The following is a 25,057-nucleotide window of genomic DNA, read 5'->3' as shown; positions in this document are numbered from 1 at the left end:
CCCCCGCCCTGGGGAATAGTCCCCCAGACTTACCTTCTGCCATGAGCAGTGCCTGTGGTACCTGCTGAAAACACTGGCTGTGTGCACTAAAAAAAATGATGATTCTTGAAAAAGGTTAAGCAGCTTGTTCCCCAATCACTACAGAACGCTGCCCAGGAGATGCGCTCCAAAAACGGCCACTTTTGAGGCAGAAACAGGCAGAGAAAAGAGGAATGTGCGCAGGTGAATGGAAGCACAAAAAATGGCCGCCGCATAGCAAAAGGGCGCGAGATGCGGCGTGAAAGAGAGGCTTGGAACGCGGTTCCGCCCCCTTCCCAGCCATGCGTTCCAGAGGAAGCGCGCCGAAGCGCAAATGGGCCCAAATGAATTGAGGAGCCAGTAGAAACACCCCCTGAGCAGCGTAAAGGGGGAAAAAAAACCGACCCTGGAAGGATGAAGGAGGGAGGGGGGGGGGGAGGCACATCAGGCGACCTGGGAGACAAGGCAGCACGGACCCTACGCAGCACAACAGCCAGAGCAGGATTAGAAGGGTAGGGGGGAGAGCAACCAAGGTGAGATGAAAGTAATGCTTTGTACTCACATGCAGCCGCACTGTAAGGCCCTCTGCTCTCCCTCAAGGAGTGCAGGTATGCCTAACCGAGTCTGGTATAGCCTAGAGGCCAGGGAATGACTCCAGTGGGGCTCCCACGGAGGGGGTGTACGCAACAGAAACAGGTATCCCTGATTGTGGTAGCACCCCTGTCTACTTGAAGCTTGGAGCTTGCAGGATGTCCATCCTCCTAGTAAGCAGGACACTTAAAAACTGAATACATTGGCTCTAGCCTGGGGTTAAGCCGCAGTACTGGCACGCCCCCTTTTTTCATTTGAATAAGTGTCCTGCCTCCTGGAGGGTGGAGCTTAACCCCATAGTCCCTGTGTCCCCCTTGAGACAACAGAGAAAAGGTTCTATGGAAGTAAATATTAGTCAGAGTTCAATGACTAATACATACCATGTAATGGAAACATATTCAGTATTTGTCTTTTCACTTTTCCACAAGACATACCCAAATGGGGGATGGTAGGCTTAGAATGTCTTTAAAATTCACTGATGCACAAATAAATGTACTTCTAAATGGCCTGTTAATAATATATATATATATATATATATATATATATATTTAGAGCCGGCACAACTCGTAATCCGCTGTGTTATTTGCCTGGGTGCTATCAGCAAAAAAGCATTATGAGTATCCAGAACCAAAGCGAGCACTCACAGGTCTTATTAGTCCAATAAAAGTGTTTTTATTTAACAAACAGATTTGGATCTGGGTGTGTAAATGTACTTCTAAATGGCCTGTTAATAATATATATATATATATATATATATATATATATATATATATATATATATATATATATATATATATATATATATATATATATATAATTTATTTTTTTTTGTTTTTTTTTCATATATTTTAAGAAAATCTATTTTTTTTATCATATGCAGAAAAGCTGGAATTACGGCCAAACCTATCCGGTATGCTAAATATTTATCCCAATCTGTTGGTGCCCTGGTGCAGTTTATTAGGAGCCAGTAAGTTATGTTGGCAGGCAGAATGCATGCATCTATCCTCCACATGCTCTAAAGGACAGGTCTAGGTGTGGACAATATCTCATGCAAGTCCTACATGCAACACAGAGTAAAGAATGGAAAAGTATCATATTTGATTTTTTTTCTATTTTTCAGGGAATCATTTTATTTTAATAGGGCAAATCTGTAGATATAGCTGTTGCTGTTGTTCCTGTTACTGATTGCTTGGATTTCTACGTAGAGCCGCAGTGACAATTCAGAGGTCCTCAGAAAGAGACTGCGATAAACTGAAAGGGTGGTCTGGTTTCCACAGAGGTACAGGTGAGACAAAACAGATGCTGCTAACAAATCAATTACTCTCTCTAGGGTGTGCAAATGGCTTCTAGAAATGATTTTAGCTCGAAAGAGCTCTAAATACAAACTAAGGTGCAGTGGAAAAAGTGAATACTCCAGATATGATGTAATGCGTGAAAGTCCTCAGAAAGAGAAACCGGTATGTTGTATTTGTCTTAAATCCTTGTTTCTTTTCAAAAAGCAAATGGTGGAATGGAATAATTCCCTAGGCATGTGCAAACTCCACTTTAGGAGATATGTTTGTATAGTGCCAGATGTGAGCTAGGCGTGCCCTTAAAGTTACAATAAGAACATCATATAGCACTTCAGAGACTTGAGAAAGAGTTATTTTCTACCTCTGCAGGGCTCCTACTGACGTCAATGGGATTTGTAGGATGCAGAAAGGGAGTTTCTTAGTTACCATATTTTCTCCACATTTGGCTTTTTTTTTGGGTTCTTGTAATTCAGCAAATAAGGCACGATGGATAGATGTGTTTTTGGCTCATAAACACTGGTCAATTATAAACAAACTTTCTAAGCACTTCCATCCAATTTGGATAACACTAGCAGAGCAGATATAAGAAAACCCTGGGCTGTCTTAAAAGTTTGTGTATCTGGACTGGGCAATTTCAAAGCAGACAAAAAATGCTTTGCCTGTTCAATATGGCAACCAGACACCATGCCAAATACCAGGATTGAAGATACCTTGATGGCTCCACAGGGCCTTGGGAACAGTTTTCCTTTGTGACCTTTAGAATATTTGAATCACATAGCCCCCATACACTCCTGATGGCAAAGCTTGGGAATTAAAATGGATGGCTCAAAATGTGCATTTGGCATCTTATCTCTTCATCTGGATCATGCACTGGTCACTAAACTAGGCTTAATAAGATGGCTCCGGAAGACATGATACTTTGTCACAGAGATTTGCTTTCAGTAGTCTCTATGAATCACTCTGTGACTAATGAAAAGTGAGCCAATATAAGTAAATAAGGGCCAAAGTGTACAATAAGCTATAACAGAACATGCAACTCTTCACATTTTTGACTGCGGCTGGAAACTGCATTAGCAAGGTCTTGGGCATGCAGAGAATATTCAGCAAGCAGTAGGAATTTTACCTACCAGGAAACCATCACAAGGAAAAACAAATCCCACATGAGCAGGCCAAGTCTGTTACAGAGAAAAAGGAGTGCAAAACCGTCACCTGAGATTCATATTAATTCATATTGTACTCTGGATAACAATAATGGTCTTGGGTGTGGTCACGGCTATTTCTTAGGAGAAAGATGACTGAACATTATTTGCTCTTCTGCTACATGATCTGCAGTGACTTCACTCATTTGAGTAGTACAAAAGTAGTGGGGAAAGCAGGCGCTGGTGAACAGGTAGAAGAAGGGAGATAGGAGTATGAGGGAGTATCACCATAACTACTATGGAGACCAAATTTTGTAATTTAGGAGCTACAGCAGTGTGAAAATATTAACCCATGGCACTGCAAGTGAGGTTACTTCTAGATATTCCTTATGAGAGCATGCAGCAGCCTAACTGAATGAAAAGTGCTTTATAGGCAGTTGGGTCTGTATATTGATGCTGCTACAGTTCTGAATTTAAAGTGCATTGGACAAAATGAAGTTCATTCTGCAGGATATAGGGTAGTTGGAAAGGTACTGCTGCAGTAGTTACAGATTCCAAAAGTCAGTACCAGTGCTATACAGCATTAAAAGATAACATTTTGAGATCAACCAGTTACTCACTGTAGTATTTTTCAGCAATGACAGTCTAGACACTGCACAAGTTTCTGCTGCTTCCAATAGCCCAATTTCCTGCATTTTTATTTTGTATTGTCTCATTTGCTCCTTTATTAGCATCTCTACACACCTACAAAAGATGAAGATATCCGATTTTAATTTCATAATTTTACTAATTGGAGTCAAGACAGTTTTCTAAATTGATTTGTTCATAGACAGGATGTTTAAAGAATACACAGAGATGTTTCATACTCACGTTGTGGTTTTAGCCACCTCCTTCATGCTAGTTAGTGGATCATAGTTATCTGAGCAACGCAGTAGACAAGGTGCAAAAACTATAGCCAAGGAATTAGGAGTCATGCGGTTCACTTCTTCTACCATAGCCACCCTGCAAATAGCAACACAACAAAGAAAATCTAAGAATTTCAAAAGCATGAAAAATGGTAGTTTCCAGCAATGTATATATTTGTTTAAAGGACAAATATAGCCTAATTATAAATTATAGTAAATTTGGTCCTGTGAACATCCGCCTATCAAAGTACAGAGTTAATTCCGGACTAAAATTGCAAACCACAGTATTCAAGTGATAATCCACCCCCTATGAACAGTGACAGATCTGTAGACACTTACTTTATCCACATCTTAAAGGAAAACTATACCCCCAAATGAATACTTAAGCAACATTGAATGACATATTAAAGAATCTTACCAAACTGGAATATATATTTACATAAATATTGCCCTTTTACATCTCCTGCCTTGAACCACCATTTCGTGACTCTATCTGTGCTGCCTCAGAGATCACCTGACCAGAAATACTACAACACTAACTGTAACAGGAAGAAGTGTGGAAGCAAAAGCAGAACTCTGTCTGTTAATTGGATCATGTGACCTTACATGTGGTTTGTATATGTGCACAGTGAATCTTACGATCTCAGGGGGCGGCCCTTATTTTTTAAAATGGCAATTTTCTATTTATGATTACCCAATGGCACATACTACTAAAAAAGTATATTATTATGATAATGGTTCATTTACATGAAGCAGGGTTTTACACGTGAGCTTTTTTACTCAGTATCTTTAAATAGAGACCTACATTGTTTGGGGGGTATAGTTTTCCTTTAAGCTTCAATAAATGACAGTATTTCCAAATATGCAGAAAATATATCAAGAGCCACACAGTTTTACAGAACTCAGACACCCTCATTCTGCTATAAAACTTTGCTAAAAGGGACCATTGGGTAATATTAGTGAACAGCCACTGACCCTGGACACAAATTGTTGCAAGGAACCTGAACTCAAAAAGCACTTAAACTGCAATGTTTATAAATAAATAATATAATAAATGCAGATTACTATGAATATCTTAAGTATTTTACTTACTTGACAAGATGGAAGATCAGTCTTTCCAGACTGTTGTAATGTGCATGGGGGAGCTGTCCAATTACCTTGTAGATCGCACAAAGCTGTTCTTGCTTCCCAGGGAGTTCTAAATAAGGAAATGCAAAGAAATGTGTTTCTGTATCAGAAGATTACCTTTCACACTTGTATTCTGGATGAAGTACAAAAGCTAAGCGAGGAATGAAGAACCAACCAACTGTAAATCTTAATACTGAATTCTCAGTCTTACTTAAGCTTGTATAAATATTAAATTAAATTACAATGATGCAAGTGTGCCGATTGTTGGCTATAGGTAACTGCTACATGTGAAGCCTATCACAACATAAACACATCGTTGGTCTGTCCATAGTAAAAAAAAAACCTTCTATATCATGACAGGCACAAGTACAATTTAAGGGTATAAGATAAGGCTTTGTTTCACATTTTATAACTCTGTTTGGTATTTCTTCTGCAATGTTACCGTCAAGCAGCGAAAAATTGCCAGTGCACCCCTTCTTTAATAAGATGGGAATAGCATTGTTTAACACAAAACATGCTGACAGTCAAGTAATTCTTTAGGCACGTACCTACAGCTCGCAAAAATTCACTATATTGTGCAAATGTCATAAGCGGCTCTGGTAGCTCCCGTAACCACTGCTTTAGGATTCCAGTTATTGCGTGAATTGGATAATTGTCCAGTTTAACCAAGTTGGGGTCTATTTAGAAATGAGAGATATTCCATTCGTATAAAACATAAGATTTTGAGAAGGAATTGCAATTAACAGTATACAGTACTTTCTCGTGTAGAAAGATGGAACATACTTTCCACATACACGTTGGTTATTTACACAAAAGGCAGCAGGCACAATAGGACATTTATTCTGACCTGCGGCTTTGGTCAAAACATTTTTACATATCAGTCACCAGACAGATGTATCTTGAGACATTGCCTGCACTTGGAAATGTTCTGCATCATTTTAGCTAAAAGTCCAGTAATTTTGGCTGCAACTTTGGTTTCAGACTGGTGCCAAGCCAAAATCTATCAATGCTGTTGAGTCATGTTATCTTTAGTATAGCTGGTGTGATTCCTAAGTCACTAGTAAAAAAATTAGATATAATAAATACTATTGTAGCAAGCGAGCTGAGTTAGGTAGAAAAGGCACAAAAAACGTTTAAAGTTTAATTTTACAGAGTGGTCATATCTTCCCTTATGCAACTGTTTTCCAATGTAAATAATTCCAATTTAGCCATTTTATCGCTATAGGTACTTTATAAATTAGAATTACACTCTGCTAATTTGAATCTAAACCCCTTTCATCAAAGGACAATAAAGGACAATAAAACTGGTAGCACACTGTTTTTGTTCTAAAGCTGCTGTACTATAGCTATTGTGAACATTATTTTTCTGTTTCATGTTAATTGGACCCAGATCCAAGCCACAAAGTCATGCAGCACCTTTTTCCAGGGACTCCTTCAGTTCACGCATACGATTGGCAGCTCCCGACTTGCGGTAGATTCCTTCTGTGTAGAGCCCATGTATCTCTAAGTACTCCAGCAGAATTTCCATGACAACTGGTACCGAAGTTGTATCACTGGTCAAGTCTGCCACATGCACACCAAACTGATGGCATCCCTGCTTCTGTAAGGGGTTGTCAGAATGTGAGTTAAGGCTAGAGCTGTTGCTCAAACTGATGTTCAAAAAACAAATGCCTATTGTACAGACTATATTTTATGAGAGCAAACTACATCATATTACTTCTGAATTGGACCAGTGCATTATGATAAAGATGATTATTGTTTTCATAGTCTTGCAAGTCACAAATCAGCAATATATTTGCTTTACATTATGTTAAACTCTACCAATACTGTATTGCCCATTGTACATACCTTCCCCCCACCACCTGAGGCGCAGTGACTCTGGATCCTAGTCAAACACTTTTTGTGGCAAACCATCTTGCATACTGTTTAGGGAGAGAATAATCAAATAAGTTAGCATTATAACTATAGAGGGAACATTAATATATAAAATTTGCATTAAGAAAAAAAATAATTATATGCAAATATCTAATATAAGTAAGTCAAAAACTGAAATTCTTCCATAATTAAATATAACTTTCCAATATACAGTAATACATATTTTCAATTCACAAATAACTTTACAATCATTGGAATTTAGGTAAAGTATTTTTTTAAAAAAAGTTAAATTTGTTAGAAGAGTATTATTACTCACCGCTGCAGAGATATGCTTTCTCCATTGGCCAAATAGTGTTGGAACAGTGTTCACAGGATTGTCCAATGTTCACTTGATAGCTTACAAACACATGACCATGCGTTTCCACCTACAACAAAGGATCAAAATATGTCATCCCTGCTTAAATTGTTTTCAATGCATTTTTTTTTAGTTAATTCCTCATTTAAACCTTACTAGCAATAGAACATCAATACCAATTGTAGGTTTTGCTAAATTGATGTAACCTCTGGAAAGTCCATAAATGCGTAGTGATCACGACACAATATAAATCAAAGTAACTGGAGATGAACCAAATCCATTATTTTGGGATTTGGCCGAATCTCTAATCATTCATGAAGCATTCGGACGAAGCCCGAACCAAATCTGAAGACTAATTCTAATATGCCTATTGGGAAAGGAACGGTTAAAAATAACAGTGTGCAGGGAAAAAAAACATTGCAACAGTTATAGTATTTATTAAGATGACCCTTCCATTTTTCAATACTGAACTTTTTTTTTTTTTTTTAAGATTTTCTTGTTCCTTGTAGTAATAAAACAGTAGGTGGTAGTTGACGGTAACTAAGCAGTAGTTGCAAAAACTAAGGGACGGTGATTCAAATAACAGAAAGACCCCTTATCCAGAATAGTCAATCGTTCTAAATAAAAGACCCATACATGTACTAGACATAATTTGCATAACTCCAGTTTAAAGAGAACAATAGGAGAAGTAGCTCTTATATTACTATAGGGACATGTTGGTAGCTGTACAGTATACTTACTGTTTGATCTTGTTTGCGTTTCTTCTTCTGAGATTTTCGTTGCTATGTAAAGAAGAAAACAATGGCAATAGTAAAAAAAAGAAAAAAAAGTGGGATCAACAATTTCTAGTAAAATTGTAACTTTTAAGAAACTAATCCAGAATGGATTCTCTAATAAGACTAATGTTTTGGATGGTACATTTGCATAGCATGAACAATATAACCTAGAGACACCTCTATCCAAAAGAAATATGTTCTTCTGTTAGATCACTTAAGGGGAACAAGTCAAGTGTGGGGTCTCAATAGGGTGGCTGACCCAAAAAAGTCTGGAAAGCACTGCCCAAAAGTGCAACTCTAATAAAGTAGATTGGCTTGAGATGTGTTCAATTAGTTCTTGGCACACAGGTCAGAGGAAAAAAAAGCAAAGTAAATTAAAAGTTAAGTCCCATATGGGGACTTATAACAGGTTAGAGAAATGAAAAGGAGGAAGCAATGTTCATGTTGTTTTTTTTTTAACTATATTGAACTATATTGAAATTTGTTTTATTTTACATTCTCACTGAAAACAAACTGCTGATTGGATGCTGGTGGGTTAAGGAATACACAAAATCTACTGATGTTTATCTGTGACCTTGTTTTGGGTTAATCAGGGGTCTGCAATTGTTCACTCTCAAACTGTTTCCATACATATACAAGTATGCATATAAATCCACCCCCCCCTTTAATAAGTATACATTTGCAATTGAAAAGGAGGCATTTGTTTTTCTTAAAATGTTTTGGCGAAAAGGCACCGGCAGGTGTTACCTTCTGGGGTTCAATCTCCTCTTTCTTACTGTATCCACGAGTAAATTCATCTAGGAAGGACTGGAAAAGGTTCAGTACAAGCTTTACATCCTTTTCTTCTCTCTCTTGAGTTAAAGTGCCAACAAGAATCTGAAAATTTTCCATCAGATCCTTATAACCAGCATGAATTTGACCATTCTGCGAATAAAAAGAAAAAGTCAAAGTAAATGACAGTATCAACTATACACATGCTATGTTAATGTTGTGTTACGCAAACACAATATATATAACACATACTTGTCTCCTGCACCCCCATACACATTGCACAATATAGGGTTTGATCCCCAACTGAACAGAACAGGGTCCACACAATATACAATACAGGGTCTGGCCCTGTATGATTTCCCCCCACACTGTGCAATAAAGGGCATGATTCAGGGTTTGAACTCCCTCATATGCATTGTGAAATGCAAACCATAAAATATAGTTTGCGTACGTATGTGTTAAATCTCACAAATGACCTAAAGGAACCAATCAGGTTTTTCAATAATCAGGCAGAAGGAAGAAATGCTCCAGTGTGCAATTTAGCACTTATGTTCCTAAATCAGCTCATGGGTTTGTACTATGAACAAAACAAAAACATAAACACCTTTGTAAATTTCCATACCATTCCCAGTAAATTGCTGTATATCACCATATACAATATTCACTAAAGAACTGGACTGGAAAGTTTTTTCCTATAATTTCCAGGTGAGATTGGTTTTCAACAAGAACCCCTTTTGCCACATAAGAATAACTGAACTTAAAGGAAAAGACAACTTACAGGAGAGGAGTACATGGATTTAAGGTTTTCTCTGAACATTTTAACAGCTTCGAAGAGCAAATTTTCCACGCCAGACTTATCAGAGTTAAAAGTATTAAACTGCAGGTGAAACAAAGAAAAGTGTCAGGGTAAAATCTGAGGATAAGGCAATGTGCTCATTCTATTATAACGCTATCATAATAAAAGTGATTGTGTACATGGTTAATCAACAATAAATCAGACATGGCTGTACAGGTGAACATTCTCCAACTGCAACACGCAATAATAATTAGACAATGGTTTAAATCTTGCGCAAAAATGTAGTAAACTTCGGATGCGCAAAATACAAAGGGATTCCACCCCAAAAAAAGAAATTAGAACAAACGGTTTGATATGCGCTTCCGTTTAAAAAATAAAAATAAATACACCAACTTTCAGTATCCCCCAGTTGTCCCAAAGTTTCCCTATAGTCCACCAGGGTCCGGAGCCGAAGATGGTAACCCAGAAACTGCTTCCACAGCTGGCGATCGCTTCTAAGCTTTAAAACAAAGAAGAAACAAAAACCGCACCAATGTGAAAAACTTTTAAAGCCGGTATCAAGGCCCTGCTCTGGTTACTACTTACAGGATTTCCCGGACACGGCTTGCACACAAGAACAGATCTGCGGTGAGGTAAGTCTCAGCTTGTCCTCCTATGCGATGCCGCTGGTGTACTTCACAATTCCACGGTCCTATGCGCTAGCTATCTCTGCGATTCTGTTCCTGAGCGTTCAAGTTGATTCATATCCCACAGTCTTGGCGTCCTCTCATACACTTCCCAGACTCACGAAACGCGTTAGGCAGAGTATTCTTAAGTGTAAGTGACTATTATGTTCTAAATAAATTACCTTCAACTATTTGAGTATCCCTTCGTTGCTTACATAATCTCCCAGCACAAGGCATTCCCAATCCTCTGATCAACTCGTGAGTGCCTGACCCTGACTGACCTGGGAAGTGTATGAGAGGACGCCAAGACTGTGGGATATGAATCAACTTGAACGCTCAGGAACAGAATCGCAGAGATAGCTAGCGCATAGGACCGTGGAATTGTGAAGTACACCAGCGGCATCGCATAGGAGGACAAGCTGAGACTTACCTCACCGCAGATCTGTTCTTGTGTGCAAGCCGTGTCCGGGAAATCCTGTAAGTAGTAACCAGAGCAGGGCCTTGATACCGGCTTTAAAAGTTTTTCACATTGGTGCGGTTTTTGTTTCTTCTTTGTTTTAAAGCTTAGAAGCGATCGCCAGCTGTGGAAGCGGTTTCTGGGTTACCATCTTCGGCTCCGGACCCTGGTGGACTATAGGGAAACTTTGGGACAACTGGGGGATACTGAAAGTTGGTGTATTTATTTTTATTTTTTAAACGGAAGCGCATATCAAACCGTTTGTTCTAAACGCAATAATAATTACTTCATAAGACTTGCTCGATTTTTTAAATTTGCAAACCCAGCATAGTATTATTGCAGCTGCTACAGGTATGGTATAAGAGGTCTTTAATGATTATAGTATATATTAATTAAAAAAAATATTTCGCTGAAATGTGTGGCACAATCGGGGATCTAATGGACAGAATATGTGTATGATGTGTACTGGATAGTGTTTTCACAAAATGTACCGTTGTATTATAGAGAGATCTGCCTTAATACGCTTGTTTGATTTGCTTTATACTTGTGTCTCCCAAACTGGGGATGCTCCTGCTAGAAAGGCCAAACTGTAATGGATTCAAGCCCAGCTTTAAAATTAACGAGGGTGTAATGTGAATGCTTATTTACTGCTTTGTATACAACTGCATTATAGTGGAGTGGGTGTTTTTAATTACTAGTAAATATGTAGAAAAGGTATGGGTGGGATGTAACCGAGGAAGTCTGGCCTTAGATTTGGTTGTAACACTCCCTTTTCCAGGTGTGTTATTAAAATACATCTTAGGAAAAGTCATGGAGTCACCCAGGCTGCCATTACCAGAATGGATGAGAAATGAAAGCTAAGCAGACACCTGAACTTTTCATACATCATACATTCCATATATCAAAAGCAACAGGAAGAGAATACAGTATCTAGTAGAATTAAGTAAAAGGCAACTGGACATTTAGCATTTTTCTTGAAAACGTTTCACTGCTCATCCGTGTGGCTTCTTCGGTTCAACTGAATTGGTAGGGAATTCCCCAGCATTTAAACCCTTCAGGGTAGTAAAGTCACAGACATCCAATCACAATGGCTCCATTGAACCTCAGTAAGGTGTTAACCGAAAGTGTGATCCGGTCACAATGGTACCATGATTTTCATTGAGGCAGGTGTTAATCTTTCAATGTACATGACTGGAAGTTTGAATTGTTGTGAAGCTGCCGGGGGAAGGATATCAAACGGGCATTGTAGGATGATGTCAAGCGGTGTCGCAGACCCCCTCCTCTGTTCAGGAACAAGTTTGTTCCTTACTGGTCCTATGCCTAAATACCACTTACTTAAAACACAAGGAAGTCTTGTAGAACAAAAACATGGCTGTGCCATCGGTTCACCTGTGTCTCCAATCAAAGTGAACCTTTAAATGGAAGAAATGAAAAAGAGGGGGAAATATCCAGAAACTACTTCTGCAACGTGAAGCAATATGGATCAAAAAACTAAACACAATGACACCCATGGGCCTTAATGACTATTGGAGTTTATCACCTCTCCTGTAACTCGCCTCTGACCGTTATCTCTCTCATTTTCAGATTCTGAAAACGACACTATCTGCTATTCTCTATCAAGGGTAAAATATAAATACTATGTATACTCTTATGAATGTAATTAAGCAGGGACAGCTTGCGCTTTAATACATGTGTCGAGGTTAAGTAGGCTCCTTAAGGGCAGTACTTTAATTTCCTTCATAAATATGTGTTTCACACATAATGAGGTGATTATACATAACACCGCTTTTAACAATTTTCAGGAGCACGTTGGGACCTTCACAATATTAGGACCGTATAAGGGAACTGATGGTAACTAAAGGACACTTGCAACAGTGTGTTTTCACTCCAAAGACAGACTAAGTAATTATTCAATTAACACTTGTTAACTTATTCGGTGGGTGGGGGCGGGGTAATACAGCCCTGTGTGTTTTTTTTAAAGCTTTGTATTGTACCCTTATTAAACACTTGAAAAAGGGCCTGTGATGCCCAAAACATGTTGTGTGGACTGCAATAAACTTGCACACGAGCAGTAATCTTGCATTGTTGTCCTTCTGTCCCCCACTTTGAAGTTATACATTGGACTATATATTGTGTTGGGACATTTATAGGACAAGCTACACTCTGCCTCTTCATGTATAAACTACGGTGTGAAGCGCCAAGTCATTGGTTCCGAAATGTGGAGGACACCTAGGTCAAAATAAAAGCACATGAGGCTCCAGCTTTCACACAACATATTAACTTGGTGGACAAAAACCTCAAGTTCACTAGGAAAGATGTGAAAGTTGGCAATAAGTGCAAAAGCGAAAGAATCAACATCTGAATAGAGCTCTGAAAACTTGTGGATACCCAAAGTGGGCCTTTATCAAAACAAAATCAAAGCCAAGCACAAAGACCAAACCAAGAAATAGAGGGGGTGAAGCATAGCAGGCAAAACAACATAGTCATTCCATATGTGGCTGAAACATCAGAAAACCTTAAGAGAATTTTCACATTCCTGTGTATTTCAAACCCAGCAACACCATAAGACTGAAATTGGTGCACCCTAAAGTCCCAACACCAAAGCACATGCAGAGAAATGTGGTCTATGCTGGTGCTTCTGCCTTTCTCGTCGGGAGGAGCCCGTTGCTACTGCCGCCAGGTCTTAAAGTGAGAGGACCAAGGCGAGGAGGGTTCTGGGCAGGCAAGGGAACTGGAATATTTGACAGTAGGAACTGGGTAAGAGTAGGTGTAGTCATGTAGCGGGTCGATAACCAATCAGTCAGCGCAGTACAGAATCGGAATCCAGAAGAGTAGCCAGTAACGGGCAACGGTTGGTTCAGGCAGGGGTCAAGGAATAAAGAATCAATGTGCACATTTTGGATAGAGAGGACAGATGGTTTGCAAGAGGCAATTTTTATGTAAAAGTGGAAAAAACATTCCTGAAAAGAGGAGGGGGCCTGCAACGCCACTTCTCATCAACATACAGTGGCTCTTTGACATCCTTACCCCTTATGGATTCACAAAAATTAAAATTTCCAGTCATGTACATTGAACGTTTAACACCAGTCCTCAATGAAAAATCATGGTACCATTATGGGAATTTCAGCCAACACCTTACTGAAGTTCAATGGAACCATTGTAATTGGATGTCTGAACAATCCATAACTACTGTAAAGTGTGTTCATCTCAAATTATAATAAAAATCACAATTTAGTCCACTACTATGCAGCTATAATTTATCCCATGTGCGCCTCAAAGAGAAAGTCATTTTAATAGTAACATTCCTAAAGATAAACAGGGAGGATGGGAGAAAAAGTCACAGACCAGGGAAACATAAATCAACCAGAATGGAATACTGGACAGACCAGTCTCCAATCAGCACAAACTGACTGGAACACCAAAATACATTTGTTTTATTACCTTGGCAAATAAAAAGTCATCTAGGTGTTTAAGCTCAGTATGGTTATTAATCTCTCTACACAAGGATGTTTTCCATTTCTCAGAAACAGTGGTAGCCTTGCTAATTTTAATAGAGCGATGCCTACGGATTTTATTGGCTGGTTCCACTCCGTAAGTGCGAGTGTTTTGTCTAGAAGCAGCGGTACCTGCAGGGTAAGGAAGGAATATGGCATATTTAAAGTAATAATATACACCTTCATCATACACCTAAAATGTTTTACATCTTTTGCATTAGTTAAAAAAAATTAAAAAAAACCTGATTATTTTGAGTTTAGCAGTCTTTTTCTACCAGGACCAATAACATCTCTTATACCTACCCCATCTCTGGGGCCCTTGTCCCCGTGCTGCCACCGTGCATGCACTTATGAGAGTGTGGCAGGAAGGAGGGGTGAGAGCTGCTTAGGACGCCGTTTGTAGCTCATGATAAAACTGCACTACTGTGGGCAACAAAACATCCCTTGTTTTCTTTTCTATCGCAGTAATGCAAATAGGCAGTGGGAAGGCATATATGGTATTAAGTTGCCTGAAGTTTTCTTGGGAGATAAGTTTGGACTACTTTGGAAACAAAGAGTCAGAAATGTCTTCCCAACAGCCATTTACATTACTACTGGTGGGATATAAAATATGGACATTTTGTTGCACCCAGTACCACAGATTTACCACTGGCAGCAAAACATCTTATTTACCATCACCCCAAACTGCCTCCAGAAGGTTCAGTTTACTACTGTAGTTGTAGTCTTGTTGGCTGTGTTCAGCTATCTTATAAGTAAAAATTTAACATTCTGTAGAAAACGTACAGAGTTTAAATACATTTAGGGAATTCTCTTTACCTTGTACTACTAGCCTAATAGGGCTGTGACATACCTGGTGGTTTCGCTGTGTTTTTAAGGAAACCTAGGTAGGTCACTGGCACTAAAGAAAAATGAATTGAAAAAGTCTTAAAGGAAAACTATACATCCAAAATGAACACTTAAAGGAGAAGGAATGCTACGGAGGCATTTTATTGCCAATAGATTAGCTGCAATAGTGCAAGCTAGAATGCTATATTTATTATGTAGAATGTTTTACCATACCCGAGTAAAAAGCTCTAGAAACTCTCTGTTTGTTTAGGATAGGAGCTGCAGTATTAACGTGGGGTGACATCACTTCCTGCCTGAGTCTCTCCCTGCTCTGGGCTCAGATTACAGTAGAGAAGGGAGGGGGTGGGGAAGAGGAGCAAACTGAGCATGCTCTTGCCCAGGGCAATGAGGTTTAAGCTGAAGGCAGGAAGTCTGATACAGAAGCCCATGTGTACACAATAGAAGGAAAGAAATGTGTTTTTTCTTTTGACAGGGGACTCAGAGCAGCACTACTTTGGGGGTTTACTGGTATATTTAGATGGACCTTTCTGATAAAGCTTACTTAGTTTTAACCTTTCCTTCTCCTTTAAGCAACAGATAGTTCATATCATATTAAGTGGCATATTAAAGAATCTTACCAAACTGCAATATATATTTAAGTAAATGTTGCCCTTTTACATCTCTTGCCTTGAGAAACCATTTCGTGATGGTCTCTGTGCTCTCTCAGAGATCACCTGACCAGAAATACCACAACTCTAACTGTAACAGGAAGAAGTGTGGAAGCAAAAGACACAACTCTGTTAATTGGCTCATGTGACCTAACATGTATGGTTTGTTGGTATGTTTGTGAGTACAGTGAATCCTAAGATCCCAGGGGGCGGCCCTTATTTTTTAAAATAGCAAATTTTCAATTTATGATTACCCAATGGCACATACTACTAGAAAAGTATATTATTACTTATTACTGGTTTATTTACATGAAGCAGGATTTTACATATGAGCTGTTTTATGCAATATCTTTTTATAGAGACCTACATTGTTTGGGGGGTATAGTTTTCCTAAAACTGATACATCTTTATATATACATATTATATATGAGAAAGGTCCTAGAGGACAGAAACTGTAACTGCACCTATCAAATATAATGTTTTACACTAAAATCCTGGAGTTGCTGGTCATTTGGAAATTTGTATGAAGTTTGCAATTGGTGGCCATAATAAAATTGTAATGGTTCTATCATTGCAGTTTCTTTAATGGGACAGCATGTGGCTGAAAAATGCAGCCTCAGATCAATAAATTGATCAGCTTCTGATTAATGTAGACAGCATTTTATTATAATATTGCATATGTTTATGTCTGAGTGTTAACATTATCCTCCACTTACCATCTATGGTTCTCTTAGTTGCTGTGACCTCTTGAGTGGACTGTAGGAAAGGAGGCTCTTCTACATTTTCTGGAGTAAGTGGGATTTCTTTGCTGTTCTTCTTTTCTGGTTTCCTCCCCAAAAGTCTATAAAAGCCCTTATATGTATGCCTGAAGAAGAAAGGAGTAAAGACATCGTGCAAAAATTCAGTCAAGCAAAACTGAAAACATAATTTGCTGAGAATAGTAATTCCCATGGTATTTTTTTTAACAAAATGTTTTTATATGTGAAGATTCAGGACACATTGTACAGTATTTTACAATTGTGCACACCTTGCAGGACATTTTTCTTATCTGCAACCTTTCTTAAAACATGAAGGCAATAAAAATAGAACTTTTATTTGTTATTTCTTGGTATTACCTCACAAGACAAAGCTATAAATGCTATGGGGATTTAATCTAAAACAATGAAAAAATACCAGTAAGATTTTGCTGACAACTTGAAAAAAGTAATTTCAATTCCCACTTACTTGGAGTCAGTGGACTGTGATTGGGCACTTTCAGAATGGCTGGTTTGCTCGTTGGATTTTTTCTTCTGCGCAGGTTGCTTCTTGGCTGCCTTTTCCTGTTCAGGTTGATAGTTGTTATTGGGAAAACATCACAGTAAAATATAATACACTCTTAATATATGTACATCATGCATAAACACTAACCAGAGGGGAGGAGGGGGACTGAACTCCTGGGATTTCTGTAGATGGTATAGCATTCCTCCTTCTAGGAAAGGAGAAGGAGGAAAGGTTCAATAAAGTCTCTAGTAAAGGAAAACATCAGAAAAAGCCAAATAACAATACATTAAAAAAATCCCTGTGTTTTTAACATGAATTTGTAAAAAAGTTGAAAATATATATACTGTACTTACTCTGGCAACTTCTCCTTATTTTCCTTTGGAACCTTTGCGTCTTCTCTTTCAGGAGTCCTTCCAGATTCCACATTTTGTCTCTTCTCTTTCCACTTTTCAGCTTTGTTTTTCAGGTTTTCATGGTCACTGTATCGCTGGACAATGGCAACACTGGGACCTCCTTCCTCCTTCCGGGACTCGGTTGATCTTCTTCTCTCATCAGGGGTTGGTAGTTGTTTTGGTAAAGACACCTGGGGGCTAAGAGGGAGATTTGAAGGCCTGGTTGGCTTTCCTAAAGTTTGATCTTGCTTATTCACTAGATCTTCATCTCCACGTCTACTGTGTCTAGTATTTGTAACAGTGGGCTCATTATTTGATATTTCATGTTGATTTCCTGTCTCCGTTGTAGCATTGTTCTTAGTCTCTGTTTCATCTTCCTTCTGTAGTGCACCCTGCTCCTTCTCAGGTTCCTCAATAGAAGAGTAAATGTGTTTATTCTGGATCAAGTCATGCTGTAGACCTCTACGCCTCCGATTCTCCCTTTTCTCTCGACAGCTAGCAGCCCTTTCTGGACTTCCACTGTCATTTTTCTGTACTACTGGCTGTACCGGAATTTGCTTTGCTTGCAATATTTTATCATTGTCTGACACTAGTTCCATATTTGGTACTTGATTTACACTTTCCATAGTACCCTCTTCTTTTAACTCACTGTTACGCTCATTCTCTTTCGCAATCCTTTCCAAAGCTATATCACCACTGTTAACTTGCTGCCCCGCCCCCGCTCTCTCATTTAGCTCTCCTTCTTGTTCCTTATTAATATTCTGAATTACAGTCTTCATGTTGGACTTTATAATTTCTTTCTTCTCAGACTTCTCTCTAAGTTCTGCTTCTCTCTTCATTTCTTCCTGTTTCCTTTTTTGCTCTTCTTCCTTCCGTGCCTGCTCAAGTAATGCCACCCTTTCTCTTTCAAGAGCTTCCTGTTTTCTCCTCCTCTCCTCTTCCTCTGCTGCCTTCTGCTTTGCTTCCAGCATTTCTTTGTACCTAGTCAAAAAATGTTCACGATAAAAAATTTTTTACACAACTTAGCATTCATTTATTATTATTTATATATCTTTTTATTCAACCTTAACTATTATAGAGAAATATTAATCCATGGTAGAAGAAAACATAGCTACAGCACCTGGCGTACCAGTACAGCCTGTTATTTACTTGAATAAAATCTGCCGACAGGAGTTGCGGTCACAGAATAACTACCTTTTGCGTTGCAGTTGTCCTCTACATAAAGCCTGCAGCTGCTTGATAATTTGGATTTGCTTTTGATAGCTACTTCTCTGAATATAGCCCCTCCACAGAGCCTGAATGCAGACTGCAGCATTCTTCCGAAGATCCAGATCTCGCCTTACACAATGTGATTTCCAGCAAGCCTGCCAAAAAACAAGTTAGAGGTAAGTTATTTAATATTTGGAAAAACAGTATGGTCAGTACACAGACTCAGTAGCCAATTATGAAGTGACTAAATGATGCAGTTGGGCCTACTACCTTCCCTATCACACTGTAAACAGCGTTTCTGTGGGTTTCTGTGTGGAACTGGGGGAAAGTTGTCGAGCACAGAGAGGTGGAGAGTTGTGTTGGCCTTATTCTGAAAGCAATATTAATGCATTCCCTACTATTAAAGGAATAGTACCACCAAAAATGTGTTTAAAGTAATGAAAATATCATGTAGTGTTGCCCTGCACTGGTAAAAACGGATCTGTTTGCTTCAGAAACCCTAATATAATTCATATAAACAAGCTGCTGTGTAGCAATGGCAGAAATTGAAAAAAGATAACAGACAACGCCATTATGTTCTACAGAGCTTATCTGCTATAGCTGCTATGGCTGCTGCCATTGCTACACAGCAGCTTATTTATATAAACAATAGAAGTGTTTCTGAAGCAAACACAGCAGTTTTACCAGTGCAGGGCAACACATGTATTATATTTTTATTACTTTAAAACACTTTCATTTTTTTGATGTTGCTGTTCCTTTAAGTTATGTCCCTAATAAGGATCATGCCTCAATGCCTGCAAGCACACTTGTTACAAAAAGGGAGAAAGAAATAAACATGCTAAAAGTGGCAACTGCTTTAGTTGCGTTTTGCTATGATCTGTGAGGGAGTACAGGAGAAAGCATCCTTTACTCCTACAAAACTCTTCTGAAGTAAGATATAAATGGTATAATGTAATAATGTAAAAAAAAAAAAACTCAACTATGTATGTTTTCAAACAGCTGATCAATAAACTCAGTAAATGCTACCTGCTGATTGGTTGCTATGGGTTACTACACACATAGCAAATGTAAGACCATTTAATACATTACCCCTGAAGAAATTAGTGTGAACAACATGTATTCTTTGCCCATTTGTAAAAATTAACAATTTCTCTACTTTCGAAGTAAGAAATTAGCAAAAAGACCAATTTCGCATTTAAGTATATTGCAAAATGATAACTTCAGTCTACATGTTCCTCTAGCAACAGCAGCATCAATCTATTACACATAAACAACTCCATAATCTTAACCTGTATGGTCACGGCTGCTATTTTCATTCGGAGAAAATTTCTCCTTTCCATAACCATTCGAAAGAGACTCTGGAGAAGAATAATCTTCTTAATGACTGCCTTGTGTAGAGCATCCTGCAGTGTCTGTCGTTCTGACTCTTTCATGAACACCTGACAATAAAATTAAAGCATGCATTTAACAATATTATTTCATCATATATTAAGATGATTTTTGTAGGACAGTGATACCAGCCATTAAAAATGGCTTTTTTCACAATTACGTTTATGAACTAAATCTCCAAACCTTGGATTTTCCGAGTTGATAGTTGCGTGGGTCAAAGCACATGCTCTCAAGAAGCGTGGCTATGGCATTTTTTGGCATGGGGGACAGTTTTGGTAACAGTACTTGAAACTGGTCAACAAATTCCTGGAAAGATTAAAAGCTAATTAGATCAATCACCAGGCCCTTAGTTCTCAGACCAATATGAAAAAAACACCTGTAAAACACATTTTAAATTATTAAAAAAAAAAACCCAAAACATATATATAAAAAAAAACTTTTTACATTTTCCCTAACAAGACAACACTGTCTGGAGTCTTCAGGATCTATATATACACCTTATCTACTTAAAAATCGAGCCTAGCACTTGAATAACAAACTGACTTGCATCTCCTCCAGTTAAGGTGAGGTTGGTTATGCTAAATACCTTATAAGTGTATTTGGCGCTGTACCCAGATCTCCGGATTCGGACTGTTTCCAGCATACCAGTGTATCGGAGCTGCTGAAGAACAAGGGCTTCATCAAAGCTCATCTCCATCTTGAAAGTGACAAAAAATAGTTTTTTAATAAAGAAAAGAGGAAAATCATTTAAACTGACACCAGCATAACTTCAGATTAAAGTAGTCCAATTCACATGAAAATTTTAATGATTCAGGGAACATCGACAAAGTACTGGGTCATTATACTATATAATAATTTTCATAGATAGCTCAAACAGTTGAGAATATTTTTAAATGCTAATTTTATGGACTGCCAAAAGCTTGCTACAAATTTACTACAGGTTATAACGGTTTAAGACTGAAACAAAGGAAAGTACAAATGCAGGAGAATCAACTGAAATATGATTTAATTTGTATAAAAAAATAAAAAATCTTCAAAATCATATTTTTTTTTACCTTTTCTGCATTAGATCGAATGCATCGGATAAAAAATGGCTCAGCTTTACCTAATGTTTCCAGAAGTTTATTAAGTGAAGTCTGAAATAGAGAATTGCGTGTGTTACTAAAGCAGATGTATTTTCTTACATGATACATTTTGCTGCCCATTATCTTTAACACAAGTGCATTTAACATTTCTTGAAAAACCACGAGTGCCACATACATGGAATTTTACATGAATCTGTAGGTCTATTTTATGTTCATTAAAACGTGAGGCATTTCTGCATATACCTGAAATTGTGCACTGATGCTGGGTGGCTTCTTCTTCTTGTGCAGGTGTAAGAGAGACTTGGTAGTTCTGTCATGAAGTGTCATGCTCATTATTAGTTTCAGAGACTGTGAATCAAGAAGGTTCTGTGGAGAGAGAAAGGACAATGGCAGCTTATAGATCACATACAGTAGGACTGTTTCTTAAAAATCAGCAAATGGACGTGTAAAAGGACCAAAAACAATATACACCTAGTACATATGTGTGTGTGCACGTTAATAGAATGTGGGGCTATGTTTCTGGGTTAAATGCTTCCGATTCTGTAATAGAGGTCACAATGCCCCATGTCTCAAGTTTTTTCAACTCTAAACGATGAGCACATATAATCTGCCTAAGGCACAATGTTGGTTTATGCAGAAATTAATGGCCCCAAAACAAATATAACCTCAATGACAATTTTTTTTATGTAGTGGACTGCTCCTTCTGGTACATATGTTTATTTCTGAATTACAAAATAAGTTCTATATATACTCTCGGAATAAAGCTTATGGCACTTAGCCAATGCCAATTGTAACATTAGTAATAAAGGAAGACTGAATTTTTCTGTTTTTATTCATAAAGGACTCAGGTATATATCAGAATATCATCCAGAATGCTTGATGCCAGGGATTTTCCGGATCAAGAATCTTTCTGTAAATTAGATCCTCATACCTGAAGTCTGATAAAAAAAATAATTGAAATGTTAAATACACCCAATAGGATTGTTTTTCCACCAATATGGATTCATGCAGCATAGTTACCATCAAGTACAAGGTACTGTTTTATTACAGAGAAAAACAAAATCATTATTAAAAATATTTGCTTAAACTGGATCTTTAAGAAAGATGGCATTGCCATAATCTGGAGCGGTCTAGAGATCAGGATTCTCGATAACAGATCTCATATTGTATCAGGAAATAGACCACCACAAAAAAGATAATTTACTGTAAGATTTTCACACGTACAGTAAATCTAATTGTCTCCATACTCTCCATATATTATTTAACATTTTTTCAGGTATAAGTAGTAAACACTCTTTCAGGATGCCATGTTTTAGGTGGAGGCACATATTTGGAAAAAGCCATATCCCTCAATGAAATCAACTGCCAATATTTTATTTATTTAGACTTTTATTCCATATCTCAGTACAACAGACCCCGCAACACCTTCAAAAGGTACATTGCATCTCAACAAATGAGACAAAATCAAGCAAAAAAAGAACTAGTCTATGAACATAATGCTTGCAGTAGTTGCAACACCAGCATTCTTCTCAGTATGAAATTAGAATAATCAAGACGAGAATAACACTTTTCTAGCAGTTCCTTCCCAAGGAATTTTCATGGCAGACTCTGAGGTGAAAAGGGTGTTTCTAGAGCATAAGTGTAGTAAATATTTGTTATTGTTTCCTGTTCTTCCTATATCATATTTTCATGAAGTCATGTGGGTTTTGTGTGCAGTCAACCATTTTAGAAAATGCTAACTTCCTTGTAATTTTTGCAGACAGCTTCCTTAGTTCTGTTCTTGAGTTATTTTTGGAGGTTTAAAATGCTGTTGTACCACACACACACACACACACACACACACACACACACACACACACACACTGTGAATAGGACTGCTAATTACACAAGGCGGGGGGGGGGGAAGCATTAATTTTTGTGGTTTTATTGGATTTTAGTGATTTTTTCATACTTTGTTTTGTCCATGGAAATATTGTCTGCTATATATCCATTTGGGAATTTTTTGTTCACCACATAGTTTGGTATATCTATTCATATTGGGAATCAAACGGTTAGGGATGCACCGAATCCACTATTTTGGATTCGGCCGAACCCCCGAATCCTTCACATAGGATTCGGCCAAATACCGAACCAAATCTGAATTTGCATATACAAATTAGGGGTGGGAAGGGGAAAACATTTTTTACTTCCTTGTTTTGTGACAAAAAGTCACGCAATTTCCCTCTCCGCCCCTAATTTGCATATCCAAATTAGGATTCGGATTCAGTTCGGCCAGACAGAAGGATTCTGCCAAATCCGAATCTTGCTTAAAAAGGCCGAATCCCGGCCGAATCCTGGATTCGGTGCGTCCCTACAAACTGTTCAGAAGACCCATGGCATTCATATTTAGGTTATTTTAATCTGATATGTTATGCAAAGAATTGGGGTAAAATACAAGCTTTGTAACAATTTTCAGAAAAAAAATGCTGTAAATGTGATGATTATTGATTAGCTGAATTAACTACCAGGACAAGTCTTATGCGCTAACTTCATTTTGGGGGTCTCTAAATGCAAGATACTTTAGTAATCCTATATGCAATGGGCATCAAATTGATCAGTGACCACTGGCATCCATATTTAGAGTGCTTTTCTTGGTACCTACAGTTATGTGAGAGATACGAACTTGCAAAATTTTGAGGTGAACAATAAGTTCAGTAAAGCTTTGATGCTTGGTAATTAGGAGTAGAATGACATGGTTACCCATTTTGGATTTGATAGAATCTGAACTTTTTAAAAATACATTGTTTCCTGGGGTAAACCCTTCGGCTTTGGAATCCAAAGTACAAATATTCTATTGTAGTGCTTTGAAATGTGGGGAGTTTTTGATCTATAGAAGTCAAAAAACTTCAGAAAACTATACATACTTGGTATTGGCACATTGAGATACTTGAAGCTTTCCAAATCAGTTGATTTTGTGTGCATAAAATATTTTTCTGTTATAAATCCCTATATTGTTTTTTTTGGGGTTTGGTATTTAAAGCTCTAAATCTTGTTCCAGAAGTGGAAATACACAAAAACTCAGGCAATTTTAGAAAGCTCAGATTCTCCCAAAAAAAACTAATGAAATAATGTATAGTTTTCCTAGGTAAACTCAACCTCCTCCCCCCCCCCAGGAAATGCCCCTAAAATGAAAGAGAGCAAAATGTTCAAAAAACATCTGGCACATAGTGTAAATGAAATGCGATATTCTGATGGCACTTAAAAGGGTTATCATAAAAATTAAACACCAATTACCTTTGGGATGAGCTGCTTCTGGCGAGTGTTCTTTGTTTTCCTATTGAAATATTACATGTAAATAATTTCTCAGGCATATTTACACAGAATAAGGACTAGATAACTTGGCGTTAGCTCAAATTATTTGTTAGTCTTTGGGTAACGATGGTAAGATTGGGTTTGTGCAAGGTTAACAGGTAAAGCTGAGAGGCACTATTACCTTTTACAGGAGGCAGATGTGCAGCAGGAACCAAGCACACATACATAGTACTTTTATAAAACAAACACACACTGCACTGGAAAACCAATAAGACAAATATGTACACATTCATAGTCCTATAGATTTAGCAACAGCTATATTTCCCCCCCTCCCCACAAAGTACATAATGCAACCCCAAAAGACAAGTGAACACACAAGTAAATATAATGCTACTCAAGGCAGATAGCAGATTATGTTGTTGAACCTCAGTGCATAAGCTTATTTAGACAAAGCTCATATCACACACTCACTGAAGATGGAGACGGGACTGTCGAAGGGACAGGCGCTGGAGCAGCTGGGCAGGGTCCTCTCCTTGCCAGGAAAGTCCCTTAATGCTGCTTATGAGTTCAGAGTGTCGCTCTCTAACATCACCAAGTAGGAGGAGAGATAAACACTGTTATGTATAACCCATGAGTCGGCTAGCCACTAGCCAACAGCATAGGATGCAATTAGCAA

General features: G+C 38.0%; 1 protein-coding gene across 4 annotated transcripts in view; it reads right to left on the bottom strand.

The window, feature by feature from the left end:
* Positions 1–25,057, bottom strand: part of myo9b.L (myosin IXB L homeolog) — an 88,680-nt gene that overhangs the window by 10,933 nt on the left and 52,690 nt on the right. For 3 of the 4 annotated variants that reach the window (XM_041562997.1, XM_041563004.1, XM_041563006.1), the window contains 23 exons: positions 24,364–24,403; positions 21,334–21,456; positions 21,061–21,141; positions 20,592–20,702; positions 20,189–20,311; positions 19,906–20,055; positions 18,602–18,771; positions 17,369–18,388; positions 17,163–17,223; positions 16,980–17,074; positions 16,472–16,620; positions 14,210–14,394; positions 9,629–9,727; positions 8,827–9,003; positions 8,044–8,085; positions 7,265–7,373; positions 6,922–6,995; positions 6,490–6,673; positions 5,622–5,750; positions 5,038–5,143; positions 3,911–4,042; positions 3,661–3,784; positions 3,029–3,076 (listed from right to left, as the gene is read on the bottom strand). In XM_041562997.1, coding sequence (XP_041418931.1) covers positions 3,029–3,076; positions 3,661–3,784; positions 3,911–4,042; positions 5,038–5,143; positions 5,622–5,750; positions 6,490–6,673; positions 6,922–6,995; positions 7,265–7,373; positions 8,044–8,085; positions 8,827–9,003; positions 9,629–9,727; positions 14,210–14,394; positions 16,472–16,620; positions 16,980–17,074; positions 17,163–17,223; positions 17,369–18,388; positions 18,602–18,771; positions 19,906–20,055; positions 20,189–20,311; positions 20,592–20,702; positions 21,061–21,141; positions 21,334–21,456; positions 24,364–24,403 — 3,532 coding nt within the window. The remainder of the gene's footprint in view (positions 1–3,028; positions 3,077–3,660; positions 3,785–3,910; positions 4,043–5,037; positions 5,144–5,621; positions 5,751–6,489; positions 6,674–6,921; positions 6,996–7,264; positions 7,374–8,043; positions 8,086–8,826; positions 9,004–9,628; positions 9,728–14,209; positions 14,395–16,471; positions 16,621–16,979; positions 17,075–17,162; positions 17,224–17,368; positions 18,389–18,601; positions 18,772–19,905; positions 20,056–20,188; positions 20,312–20,591; positions 20,703–21,060; positions 21,142–21,333; positions 21,457–24,363; positions 24,404–25,057) is intronic. The other variant, XM_041563000.1, reaches the window with a different exon arrangement.

This window comes from Xenopus laevis, chromosome 1L (assembly GCF_017654675.1).
Source record: "Xenopus laevis strain J_2021 chromosome 1L, Xenopus_laevis_v10.1, whole genome shotgun sequence".
Taxonomy (NCBI): Eukaryota; Metazoa; Chordata; class Amphibia; order Anura; family Pipidae; genus Xenopus; species Xenopus laevis.
The sequence above is the reverse complement of the archived record's forward strand: the minus strand, read 5'-3'. Positions and strand labels throughout refer to the sequence as shown.